The 13,289-nt window shown below is 53.2% G+C and overlaps 4 protein-coding genes across 4 annotated transcripts; 1 reads left to right on the top strand and 3 right to left on the bottom strand.

Moving 5' to 3' along the window:
• Nucleotides 1–291: 291 nt before the first annotated feature.
• On the bottom strand, nt 292–3,912 carry SCP_1003360 (hypothetical protein; the record flags this gene model as incomplete). The annotated part of the gene is made up of 15 exons (XM_027762201.1): nt 292–492; nt 547–694; nt 756–781; nt 835–1,029; nt 1,085–1,346; nt 1,402–2,008; nt 2,062–2,073; nt 2,130–2,283; nt 2,338–2,416; nt 2,468–2,507; nt 2,562–2,649; nt 2,707–2,754; nt 2,805–3,363; nt 3,417–3,434; nt 3,494–3,912. The coding sequence occupies 15 exons, from the start codon at nt 3,910–3,912 to the stop codon at nt 292–294; spliced, it is 2,856 nt and encodes a 951-aa protein (XP_027618002.1).
• A 447-nt stretch (nt 3,913–4,359) lies between these two features.
• Nucleotides 4,360–5,981, bottom strand: SCP_1003350 (hypothetical protein; the record flags this gene model as incomplete). The annotated part of the gene is made up of 4 exons (XM_027762200.1): nt 4,360–4,562; nt 4,611–4,754; nt 4,807–5,274; nt 5,336–5,981. 4 exons carry the CDS (start codon nt 5,979–5,981, stop codon nt 4,360–4,362), a joined length of 1,461 nt encoding a protein of 486 aa, XP_027618001.1.
• Nucleotides 5,982–9,177: 3,196 nt separating this feature from the next.
• SCP_1003340 (hypothetical protein) lies at nt 9,178–10,845 on the top strand (the record flags this gene model as incomplete). The annotated part of the gene is made up of 8 exons (XM_027762199.1): nt 9,178–9,243; nt 9,296–9,329; nt 9,389–9,418; nt 9,468–9,940; nt 9,993–10,047; nt 10,103–10,154; nt 10,209–10,773; nt 10,831–10,845. 8 exons carry the CDS (start codon nt 9,178–9,180, stop codon nt 10,843–10,845), a joined length of 1,290 nt encoding a protein of 429 aa, XP_027618000.1.
• Nucleotides 10,846–11,720: 875 nt separating this feature from the next.
• SCP_1003330 (tRNA pseudouridine(38/39) synthase) lies at nt 11,721–13,286 on the bottom strand (the record flags this gene model as incomplete). Its single annotated transcript, XM_027762198.1, has 1 exon — nt 11,721–13,286. One exon carries the CDS (start codon nt 13,284–13,286, stop codon nt 11,721–11,723), a length of 1,566 nt encoding a protein of 521 aa, XP_027617999.1.
• Between the last annotated feature and the right edge of the window lie 3 nt (nt 13,287–13,289).

The raw sequence follows: 13,289 nt of genomic DNA, 5'->3' as shown, positions 1-13,289 counted from the left end.
ATGCATGCGGTCTCTGCATTGCTGCTGTTAGATGGTTGTTGTATTCATATTTGTAGACTTTATTGTGCATGTTCTTGCTGGTACTTATTTCCTAACTATGATGACTTCTCACTCTCGTGAAGATCCCGCTTCGAAAGTACACCTGACATAGGAGGGAGATTATTTTGTTCCCAGTGTTCACAGGTCACGGGTGCCTTCTCTTCAGCATCGAGAACAGTCGGGCGCGAGGCAAGAATAGTCGATCTCTATGAATGTCATCTTAGCTGTTGAAGTTAAAAATATATTACAGTGTCAGAACATGTCGACCTTCTCCATGCGAGGAGAAATGATGGCGACCACCTTGCCCTCAAAGCTGAGTAAGTCTCCTCCAGACGTTGCCACCAGATCCCCCTCTCCGGGTCCAACGTGCACTCCAAGAAGCTTCTCGACGTTGGAACTGACAAGCGCGATGGCGGAGGCTTTCGTCAGAACATTGGGTGCTTCACCCAGAGCCTGCAATAGTATACGAGTTATAAGGGGATGCAGAGGATGCAAGGGAACTCTTACCCATGCCGCATCGAATCTCATATTGCGGACAGCCCATGCGCTGACTTCGAGGGGCACAACGGTGCCCTGAGGCCCAATGGCGACTGTGACGTTGTGTGCTATCAGATGCGCGATGGCGCTATCATGGGTGAGTGGTGGTCCCGCCATGCTAGGGGGCAACTGATAAGTTCAAAGCAACGTGGAACAAGACATTTCGGAAATGGACATACAGCCGCCTGCTATCCCACGTCAATGGCTATCGAAAATTGTTGAGGACCACTCTCGAATTCGAAGACGGAGCAGACGCACGTAAGGTCTTGGTGTCATTAGGACAATCCCCACATCCGCCTCTCTCAGCTCTTTTGCTAGTAGGTGAGCCTCACTAGCACCAACGATTGTCATCTGGATGGGAGTCCCAGTCGTAACCTCTACTTCTTTCTTCAGAACAATTAACGTCGCAATGATATCTGCACTGTGAGCATCTACTACGAGTGGTATCGCGCCCTATGTGAAAGTGACTATCAACACAGTCAGAACAGTAAAAAGAATGACGACACACCTCTGTTACTTTTCCTAACCACCGCCCGGACTCTCCAGAGGGTGGGTCCAGTAATAATCGTCTCAGGGCAGCGATCTTGGTGCTCACGCTGGGCTGTCCATCCTGCAGAATTGACACATGCACCGCCGTGACGCTCTGAACAACAGCCCCCTTCTCCAGCTTGTGCACTGAACCGAGAGAGAACGCGGTGCTAAGGCCGCCCAGGAAGGACAGGTGAGTAGGTGCGGTGACGGAGACGGTTACGCCAGACCGGTATGCTTGTCTACGGCGGAATCTACCGTTAAGAACTACGCGCGATATTGGAATAGCCAACTCACAATGCATCCCGCGTACCAAATTGCAGCCCATCGAGTGCTCTGGGAAGATAACCGTCCCCGCCCGCGATCGATGGGACACCGGTGAGCAGTGGATCGAACACGAACCCATCACGCGTGGATGGTTCGAGAGGAATCTCTTGCAAACCAAGGGTAGAGCTAATGCCTACCAAACCGGGCTGAATGGACCCTCCTCGCAAGTCGATGGTCACGGTGTCGACGAGTGCTAGGTAGGACGCACATGCAGATGGGGCCTCCGAACAGACCATCTTGCCATGCTCGACGACAACGACGCTGCCATCACTGGCTTGCCCTTGGGTATCGTGGAGATTGACAATACCGGCGCCATAGGCATCTCTCACCCAGACATTAGTGACATTAGTGAAGATAACAACGTCGGTTTTCGACTCCACGGGAAAGAGCGGAGGAAGACCTTCGTGCTTGATAACGTCAGAGGCCTCCCGGTCAAAGTCAGGCGTTTCGGGGGGGAGTTGGTGAGACGCAGGCTTGACGACTGCGTGTGGTGGATCAAACTGAAGGATTCCATCGACGATGACTTGCGTGGGCGTCGCCCCCAACGATAGAGGATGGCTGTCCCAGACGACGACGTCTACGATGACAGCATTCAGAGGCAGGCATCAAGCCACTTCATCAGGACCATACCAGCATCATAGCCTGATCAGATATAAGATCAGCATGGATGAACACTACTGCAGCAATCCTCTTCTTACCCTCTTTCAAAAAACCTATGCGATGGGCTAGTCCCAGCACGGTAGCTGGAGTGCTTATAACAGACGCGAGGGCGAGGTTATCCGCTAGGCCATAGTAATTTGCTTGTGCGGCCTCGTGCATGAGAAATCTTGAGAACAACGCAGGGTGGTCTGACTGTCCAGGGGAGGTCCCTCAGCTGAATTCCCCTTATTTGGCAATGTAAAACACCTTCATGATTATATCGATGTCGTTGTCAGCCAGTATGCGAGGGGCGAACTCCGATTGTCGGTAGAATTCCCGTTTGGCCCTGAGGCACGACTATTAGACCTTTTTCATCAAAATTGCATGAGCGATCCACCTTCCGAACGTCGCGAACGTCGCTATGGCAGGCGGGTGACCTGTAGCGGACTCGTGCATGAGCATGTATGCGCATCAGGAAGTACCTGACATGCCGTATGCTCTCTTCAGAACGTCCGGTACGAGGTAGGCCTCAGCAGCATGGTGAAATGCTGCCACAGGAAACTGGAACTCATTTGATAGCTGGTGATACATTAGGCATCAAGCATTCTATAAAATAGTGTAGAGTAAGGCGCATACCCTCACGAAGTTGTCCAGATCGAGCTCCTCGTAACAATGCGTGTGGACCTGAAGTCCAAAGGTCAGGTAACACCACGAGGTGGAGAACTCCAGCTCACCTTCACCCTACCTCTGAGGACGTCGACCAACGCTTCCCATTGCAAGCTGTCTGGGAAGGTACGCCCTGCTAAGGCCTCCCATTCTCCAGAGAGTGCTTTCTCGCAGAACTCGTCCTGAGCTAGCTTGACCTTTCGGGCGGTATCATATGCCCGACGGAACGCCCAGGTGGTGTCCATACGGGTGTCGCCATATGCGCGCGCGGGGTTCTCGCCGCATGCCTGCTTCATGTGTCTCCATCTCGGCGGGAGAGTAGTATCAACTTCGGAACCGTTCAGTCCAAACGGCGGTTCAACCAGCATCGAGGTCGGAGACCGCTCGTCTGTAGGTCGTAGCTTTATAACGAAGGCCTGTCCGCCGATGGCGTTCCCGGAGCCAGGCAGAATAAGCGTCGTGGTGACTCCGCCCGCCATGCTGTGTAGGTAGCCATCGTCATGAGTGTTGAGCCCATCCAGAGAGCGAAGCCAAGGTTGGACAGTGCCATGAGTGGAACCCCCGTCATTAGCTCCAGCCAACAGTGGACTGGGTAACACTCCGAGGTGGGCATGCGCGTCAACAAGACTGCAAATGGGTAAATGAGTAACGGTCTACGAGATTCTGTGCTGGAAACATACCCTGGAGTAACCCAAGACCTGTACACCAGTCAAATTCAAAAGGCGATGGCATATGCAATACCCAGGTAGGGACATACCCGTGAGCATCTATGACCACCGCATCCTCATACGCGTCCTGGGGAGCGACGCGTCCTACCGACTTGATCAAACCTTCGCCCAGCAACAGGTCGCCCTTGATAACTTCAAACCCTTTCCAACGACCGGTCCAAAGAGTCGCATTCCTAATGACCACCGGTCTCGTGCCAGGCTGGAATCTATCCGACTGAGAGCGTTCGTAGAATGCCTCTGGCGGCCCCGGCTTGACTTCCAAAGCACGACATTTCTGAACTATCTCCGCAGCGTGCAGAGGTATATGAGAAACCGGGCGTTCGTTGTATATAAACACAGAAAGATGTTGAGAAAGCAGTGTCAATACGCCCAGAGCAAGTAGTATGGGCAGAAAAATCCTCCGAAATCGACCTGTAGAAGCCCGAAAGCTCTTCCCTGGGTCCAACATGGCCGCTGAATATGTTCAAGAACAGTTTCTGCAAGACATCAGCTCCGGCCTAGGTGGTCTGTACACTCAAAAAGCATACAGACATGGGAAGGAGTAACACTTGATGGAAGTTGGCGGGAGCTGTCTAAACTTGAACAGACTTCCGACTATGAGCGCGACCGACCACCGGGCCCGCTCGACGTAACTAGAGTCTTGAAGGGGGAATGTGAAACGAATAGGTAGACGTCTTGAACGCAGGACACCGGTTCCAACAGCAGGTGCATCGGAATCGGAATCATCATCCGAAATACATTTTATCCAATTCGAACGAATAGAATAAATACACAAAGCGATGAATAGCGAAGGGTTATCGAATAGGTGCTGATGCGATACCAACCGACATGGTTGAACATGTACAACATGCGCAGGAACTGCAGCCCAACTGCGGGCTCCGACCGCTGGATATACCTAGTCGACGTCTATCCTGAAGCTTGTCACTTGCGGAAGGTACGCGGCACCCGCGAGCTCGAGGAGATGCACGTCGTCGTAAACTTCGTTCCCATTGAACCCGCCAAAAACAAACAGCCTGCTGTCGGAGAGGAAGGCGACGTGATAACCTCGGGGAGCTGGCGGCGTTCCAGCGGTAGGACGTATCTCAAAGTTCAGAGAAACTGGGGGGGTGAGAAGCGCAAGTAGAAATCACGGGCTGTAGTACTTACCGAGATTGAACAGGAGAAGGTCGGATGTGTACTGACTTCCATCGTGGCCTCCCATGATGAACAGATATGAGCCGACCTGGGTAGCAGTATGGGATAGCCGCCTGTACGAGACGTCTAGCGTAACGATACTCCAGAGGAGCGTATCTGTCCACAGCGGGTTAACACATGTCCGATGCACATAATGGAAGTCGCGAACCAAGGTTCAGACACCAGATATCTGAGAAGCATTCCCTCCCATCGCTGCCGCCCATGACGACCATGACGTTTCCGACTAGATTCGCAGTATGATAGCCCCTTGCCGTCGGTTTTCGCCCTCGCGTCTCTACCTGTTCCCACTTCATCTTGTCCACGTGAACACCGACATCCAACGTCCACACATCGTTCAGCGCCTCCATGCCATTTCCACCGCCAAAGACCCAGATCTTGTTCTTGTAAAGGACCGCAGTATGTGCGCGTCGCGGTGGGGGAACGGGTGCATCGGCAGGGAAGGTAGGGTGGGCCCATCGTCGGGTGAACGTGTCAAGAATGTAGACGTCGTTATAATAAGCTGGGCCTTCTCCGCCTCCAATAATGACTATCCGGCGGTCTACTAAAGTGGCAGTGTGTGCACGACATGGCGGAGGGACGTCGCCTATCGTCTCAGGATGTGACCATTCCATCGACTCTGTTGTGATCGCTCATCGTTCCCGTGTGGGGGCACTGGACAAACTGTGAACAAAACGTACCGGTGTGGAAACAAAAGACGTCCTTCCAGCATCCCCGCTCGTCGCATCCTCCGAATAGCCACGCGACACTGTCGACCAGCGTCACACTGTGAGCGCGGACACCATGCGCGGGAACCGTTCCAAACACGGGTGCAAGACTCCAGTACATCAACGTCGCCGGTGCGGGATCCACGTCCTTGGAGTGCATTAACTGCGGCGACAACCGGATCTTGTACATTGCAGAGCCCTTCTCCGTACTGGGCTCACGCTTCGAGCCCTTCCCCTCCTTGTCTCTTGCCCGCCGCTCTCTCCTTCTGTCCTTGTCCTTTTCCTTCAAGGTTGCCGGGGAGCCGGAGCGCCGCGTGCTGGACGAGCCGTTCGTCGTCGTGCTTCCTACCTCGCCGGCGGACTTCGAGGTCGCGGTGCGAGCGAGAGTCGAAGGTGTGCGTGGTGCAGAGCCATGCTGGCGTGACGACGAAGAAACGCTGGTCAGACTGCTGGAACTGGCTGCAGCAGCCTTGTTGAATGTAGACGTCGAGCCCGTCATGGAGCTGTGCAAGTACGGTGAGCGGGGACTCGGACTTGGATGGTGTAACAAGGCGTCTTCGGGGACGTCGCTGAGAGAGCTGATCTTGGGAGAATCTATCGCATTTTCCGGAAGAGGCATGGCTCTTCAGAGAGAGCTTTGATAACTATAGTGTTTTCCGCGGCCCAAGTCCATCAGCCGGTCTCTGATTTCACTGACGATAAAGTTGAAGACAACCAACCTAACAGCCGAGTTCAAGCCTCTCCTGGCGAAGTTTCAGGTTAGTTTCACAGCAGATATCTCTCAGTGGGTTTGCGAGGAACTGTACACCGTCAACACCTTCTAGTTCTCCAATCGCCTTGTGGAGGGGGGGAAAACGATCAGCGTGCGCGTGTAAGTCCTTAGTGAGGGTAATTGAACGCCATGATGCTCCTCTATAAACGCTAGTCCCGGCCCGGCGGCCCTCGTGGCGTCAAACAGCCAAACTTGGCAATTCTCTTACTTAGAACACGTCTTTAATGCCTTTTCTGGCTCAGTCACTCCACCCTCCTCCCAAGCGTGGCAGCCCAGCAGTCGAGTCCCACTGATGTCCGTTCAGTGCGATTTCTGTAGCTTTCGCGGTAAATTGACACATGTTTCTCGTGTACTCTGCGGTAAGAATCTGTTACTTATAGGCGACTCACCCAGTTTCTCGCAGGAACGCTCACCAACGCCGTGCGATGCACTCGCCGAAGTTCAGGGCAGTCACGGCAATCAAGAACGAAAGCACCAATAATCAACGTGTACCTTGCATGAGCAAACGGACTGGTCCCTCACACCAAGTCTATAGTGAGTTGCAGGAAGGAACTTTTGGCTTATTGGACAGCGACGCGAACCGTGCAGGGGCGGAAGGATATGACTTGTGGACCTACAATTCGGATCCGTTCACGTCTACACTTTCTAAACACTTCATCGCCATGCCATGGCATGCAAGTGCCTTTGCTGTTGATTCAACCCTTACCCTGTCTGCAGCATATATACAAAGTAATTATGAGGGAAGACTTTTCTTCCCGCATACTGCATGGATTATGCGCTACGAACCTTTCATGCAAACGCTACATGCCTGCTGAGTCGATGAGTCGGTGAGGTGCGTATGAGCCATAGAGAGTGGCATAATACTGACTGAGTGCAATACACCCAAAGGAAATGCATGAATTGTTGAACGGCCTGGCCGAGCAGAGTTAGGATAGGCTACATTCCCCAGACGTCGATAACCACATACTTGAAATGCAGTCGTCATTCTCCGCACACGACAGTGTCTCAACGGCCATATCTGCGACCAATGGGGACACTCTAAATCACAGAAAAAATGCAGTTGCAGCAGAGTCTACTCCTGGTAAATACAACCAGGGATGTGACCATGGATACAATGCAGCTGATTTGCATGACCAGAGGCAGACATAGGCGAAGGCCTGGTAGCCCAATCGTCGAGGACGGAACGCCCATGTTCCATGAGCACTGCACTGACTTATCTTGCGGCAGTTTCCTGACTTATGTGGTAGAGCGAAAGTATGACTCACATTACTAGTTTACTAGTTTAATCCTTAGTAGAGTTGCAACTCGTCAGTTGGAGAGAACTCACGAAAGGCAGGCTCCTTCCCACCGCTGCGGGAGTTAAGGGGGGACGATTTACGAAATAAAATTCAGTGCTTGATCCCAAACATACGCGCCACATCAATCACGTGAAAGTCACATGAATCTTTATACTCCGAAACCTTATCCCTCCTTAACTCCCCACAGCGGCTGGCACCAAACATTCGAACAAACAAACGCCACCCGGTGGCATCCTCCAAATCAGGCAGTTGCTCACGGGGGGATACTGCTCGTGAGTATTTTCCAACCAAGGCGGTGTGGCTTCCTCGCGCTCTCTGAGTTATTGCTTTTCGGGTCTGTACGGTCAGAACTCAATGTCATTTAATTGTAGAAGTACATGATTTACTCTAGCACCCTCCATGCCCTGGACAAACTTGAGATCAAGCCCCTCACCCTGTCCATCGGTCATCCACAAATGGTTGAGGAAGCACAGAAATTCAGAAAGCCGCCGTCAGCGACTGCTTGATTTGGAGGATGCCACCGGGTGGTGTTTGTTTGTTCGAATGTTTGGTGCCAGCCGCTGTGGGGAGTTAAGGAGGGATAAGGTTTCGGAGTATAAAGATTCATGTGACTTTCACGTGATTGATGTGGCGCGTATGTTTGGGATCAAGAATTTTATTTCGTAAATCGTCCCCCCTTAACTCCCGCAGCGGTGGGAAGGAGCCTGCACGAAAGGGTGCAATCGCAAACGCTGCGATCCCCACGCCAACATGCGCGAGGAACACGTCAGTGCAACTCTACGTGCTTCCGATTCGCTGCGACAATTCAATAGGTTGAACGGACTAGAGGGCAAACAACGAGAGACGTACAGAGCATCACCACGACGAATCGGAATTGTCTACTCATCTGCGGCTCATGCGCCCTTGCCTCGGCGGTCGTGCACAACGGTGCCTGATGAGCAAGGACTCGTTCGAGCAACGGTCGCGAGGTTCACATTGTTTTCGTCACGCGTACCCGGAGGCATATCTCGAGCGGGGTTTACTCACCTTAGATTATACCATGTCGGCATACCTCCCCGGCACCGCGAGGTAACCTGCGATTGGAACAAGGCAGTCGTGAGCAAGTAGGGCCTTGTTCAGTAGAAATATCGCCTGAAGAGCCGCTGAAACGCAGCCTCGGTCTATTAATGCATACGTATTATAGGCCCGCCGACGTATGCGATTTGTAGAATCAGGCTCCAGCATTCGAGAACGGGCGACGACGTCGGTTTACCTTGACAACCGGCGTCTCCAAATCTTCATTCTCATTTTGAAGACGAGCCTCCGGATCCGGCGGTTGGCACGACAATGTTCTGAGATGAAATCCATCAGAGTTGTTATCAGATAGTGTAGTATGTGCCTTCGATCTCTCATGTGCCGCCTCTCTGCCGTCTCCGGCCAATGAGGTATAGTGCTAGCGTTCAGACTGACTTGGCGGGGTGGTCCTCGCTGCACGCAACTTAGACCGACCGGGTAAGGTTAATTGTACCGGTTGCTAGCACGAGCTGCCGTACATATAAGAGGGAAACCATGTTCGACCGGTAGGCCTTCTCTCAGTTTTCTCCCTTGTCTTTACCTTCATCCTGCCTTGCTCTTGCTCGGTCGCTGCCTAGTGTTGCGTTCATCGACCCGGGGTCGTCTACCTTCATTCTTCGACTCTTTCAAGCTCACAAAGCAATTCGCTCATTTTTACGCCGTCCCAATTCTTCAACCAGATTTAAGTCGAGATGATTTTCAAAGCCGCTGCGCTCACTGTTTTCCTCTTTCTTTCTTTCTCGGCGAGCGCCGCTCCGGTACGTTCGGACGTAGATCATTGCTGAATCTGTAGTAATATTCTTGCCGTAGAGCTTTGATTTTCGTACAGTGCACTCTCCCCCTGGTGAGATAATATCCACTGCAGAATGCTAGTCGACCCACGCACTGACTGCGATCGTTCAGGTGATAGCAAGACGGATGGTAGTGCGTCAGGTATGAGTATTTTCCATGAAACCATTAACTCACCCTGATATTCATACAGCTTCGTCCTTGGTGGCGGTTGAGTCCGCGGTGTCTTGCGCCACACAAGCAGTAGCAGTAGCTATTGCCGTTTCTTCGGAGGCCGTTTCGTCGTCGATAGTGGATTCTTCGGCATCAATATCGGTTTCAGCGGCCTCAGCGACCAATACATCTTTAGGGAAGAAGTCTTCCGGCTCTGGGGGGTCAGCTTCATCCGCCGTCTCCGCGGTGGCATCTTCCTCCGCTGCCTCTTCGGTAGCATCGTCGGCTACTGCTTCTGTAGTCTCTTCGGCGTCTGCTTCCGCGAGCGGGTCATCAGAGAACGGCTCATCAAAGAACGGGTCGAAGGGTTCGAAGGGTTCGAAGGGGTCTTCGTCCTCTTCGGTCGTATCATCAGCCGCTGCCTCCGCGACAGCATCGAGCTCTTCTGGCAATAATTCCACGGAGGCAGTGTCGTCTTCCGCTTCTGTCTCTTCAACTGCGTCAGCAGCTGCTGTAAGTGTAGTCAAGAGCTTTCGCATTACAGAGGTACTCACATCGGTTTCAGGCCTCGAGCACTGCATCTGCTAGTAATAACAGTAGCGATCCCCAGTCCGCGTTGAGTGAGTAACAATCATGATGTCAACTCTGCACAACCGCTCTGAACCTCTTTTACAGCATTGCTTCCTTCTGTTATTGCGACAGGTTTCGAGGACAACGGTCAGGATGTGTAAGTTCTGTACTTGTGGATACGACGGTGTGAAGCTTACGGTCTCGGTTTCAGGCCGGCTGCTGGACAAGTCGCGTCATTGACATCGTCGAACAACTTCATCAACTTCTGTGCGACTGTCCCTCAGTTGCCGATCACCAACGGCCAGCAAATTACAACGGGTTCCTGCAACCCAGCCCCGATGGGTATTATCGCCGCCACTACCAACATGCCCTCCGCGAAATTTGTCTTCCCCGCCAACGGCGCCACCATCCCCGCGAACCAAAACTTCACCATCCAGATGGCCGTCTCGAACTTCGACACTGGGTTCTTCGTGAACGCAGAGAAGAACTACTTCGCAGGGCCCCAGGTCGTTAACAGCGCCGGGAACATCCAGGGCCACTCGCACGTCGTGATCGAGAAGCTTACGTCGCTCAACCAGACAACGCCCACGCAGCCCACCATCTTCGCATTCTTCAAGGGTATGAACGAAGCCGCGCAGAATGGCGTCCTGACCGCGACTGTGACAAACGGTCTGCCCGCAGGCGACTATCGATTGGCTTCGATAAACTCTGCCGCAAATCATCAGCCTGTGCTCGTGGCTATCGCCCAGCACGGCACTCTCGACGACATGATCTATGTAAGAAGGCTTCTCCTCTGAGACCTCTCGTACGCACGCTCACGGTCCCGCTCGCAGTTCACCGCGCAGTAATCACTCTGCAACGCGACAAGCGCGGCTGGAGCTGCTGCTGCGAAGGCGAAGAACTGCCCTCGTCCCTCCACTTGTCTGTCATCTTCTTGCTTTCGGAGTTTGGGTCGGTTTTCTTCCTTACTTTGCATTCGACTTTCTTTGTACTTGATGTAGACGCACACATGCTCGACGTCGAGCGTTGGCGCTGGTCCCTATCTGTAGCGGAGCAATTCAAATGGCATGTTGACGGTACTTTGTTGTGAACCTTGAGCCCCGCGACCAAGAACAACAACGCGGACTTCAATTTACAAGGCGCCTGCCGTGGAAGAAGCTGAAAGCCAATCATCGTAATGATGGTGGTGTACGCCAAGTTGGCGATGGAGCTTCCCATGGCGCGGATCAGCGTGTACTTGGAGACCACGACATCGCATTTTTGTTGACTGAATTGGGTAAATGAGAAGGCGTCAACCTTACAGAATCTGTCAAGTCATGGGTGCAGTCATGATGGATGTCAGCGTGAAGCAGTTTCCAGTAAAGGGTATCTGCCATCTAAACAGCAACGACGGATTTTACAAATTCACCACCTGCCACCGTTCCATGCGACTGTGCCTTTCCAACCGGACACATCGCTCCGATGGCGGAACACAATTGTGTTGTGTCCATGAAAGCTTTCGGGAACATTTGTGCCTGCGGTTCCAACGTTATCGGGACAGGAACAATGAGCAGCAGTATCCATGCGGCTTCTCAGGCGTCACTTCACCGCCAGAGACCACTTGATTGTAAGGTGAAGTCAGATGCTTGCAAGTGCCAGGTGATCAGAACAAGAAATCAGACGGAGATGTGACTTACTGCGAACAGTTTTGCATTGTCAGCATGAAAGCTACGCGCAATTTTCCCTACTCATCACCATCTTCCGGGGGTTCATCGATTCGCCGTGACGCCGTTTTCGCGTCCTTGTTCGCCTTCCATTTCTCGTTGATCTCCTCCGCAGTGGCCGCTCGAGGGCGCTGAAGCAGCGGTACATAGTTTCCTTCCTGTCGCAACGCACCCGCCCCTATAGGGAACCGCAGCACGGTCCCTGGCAGGATGGGCGAGCTGCGAGGGTGACTGACGGGGAAATATTGCGGAGGTGCAGAGTGGTATCGCGAAGCCGCGCGTAAGAAGTGGGCGTCGAGCGTAGCGTGGATTACGGAGCGCTGGTGAAGGGACTGCAGCATCTGGATGAGGTTGTTCGAGTACGACCGCTGCCCGTCCACCGCCGTCTCGTCGTCCTGCGCATCTGCACGCCATCGCACTGCGGTCTCGTCGTAACCGCACTCCCAGAGCATCAGTGGGAGCGGGTCTGCGATCTGATAGCCTGGTTTGCTCGGCACCACTGGAGGTGCCGCCTCTCCTCCCTTGGCTGCAGGAAGCGGGTTGGCAGCATCAGTGTTAAACAGCGCGTTCACCACCAGGGGACGCTCCATGCCTGTTCCTACTAGGAACAGAATCGCCATAATGTGTCGCACCTGATTGTACAGGAAGGACGCTCCAACGAGGTCCAGCACGTACACGCTATCGTTTACGACGTTGATTTCCGCCGAAAGGACATTCCTGACAAACGACGTGAGCTGCTTTGAAGCGTCAATTTTGCAGAAATTGCGAAAGTCGTGCTCTCCGACGAAGCACTGTGTCGCATCTCGCATGGCTGAGACATCAAGACCTTTGGGATCAAAGAAATATTTGTAGTGGCGATATCGACATGAAAAGCGTGCAGAGAACTCGTCCGAGACGGGCGACCACGCAATGATGCGGATAGTCGGTGGAAGAACGTTGTTGAGAGACGAGATGTAATGCAGTTCGGTGCATGGCTTTGGAGGTACAGACGACTGAGAGGTATTGCGGGGCTCGTCCCAGTCAGCCATCAGCTGGAAATCGCCTTCAAGACCAGGACCGTCACTTGCTCCTTCAAGTGCCCCATCTACATCGTACACTGCTTCCACGTTCTCGTTTGCATCATGCATGTCACTTGCCGCGTCCTGCTTGTTCTGTTCGTCCTGGTCCGACGGACGAAGAAATTCTGGCAACGCGCTTCTCACCCAGAAACTCACGACCTGGCCCGCAGCGCTGACCCCTCTATCCGTGCGCCCGCACTTCTCCCAACCACAGCCGGTGAAACCGCCCTTGGGGTCGACCAGGCGCGTACGCACGAGCGCGTCAAACAACACGCTCTCCACCGTCGGCAGTGGAGACGGTGTCTTCTGGAATTCCAACCCGCTGTAATGTGATCCATCGTAGGTGAACTTGAGCGCGATCTTCCGGCGCGGTTGAGCTGCATAGTCGAATTGCTTTGGGGGTCGAGTGGGACTTCTTCTGTGAGCGGGTTGACGATGAATGGTAGTATCGATTTGTCTGAGACGCGCAATGAGCTCTTCTCGTGTCCAGCTATCGTATGTGCTTGCCGCTGAAGGTGAAGACTGCATGAT

The sequence above is a fragment of the Sparassis crispa genome (assembly GCF_003851025.1).
Source record: "Sparassis crispa DNA, contig_000009F, whole genome shotgun sequence".
In the NCBI taxonomy this organism is placed as follows: domain Eukaryota; kingdom Fungi; phylum Basidiomycota; class Agaricomycetes; order Polyporales; family Sparassidaceae; genus Sparassis; species Sparassis crispa.
This window is presented reverse-complemented; position numbering and strand designations above follow the sequence as displayed.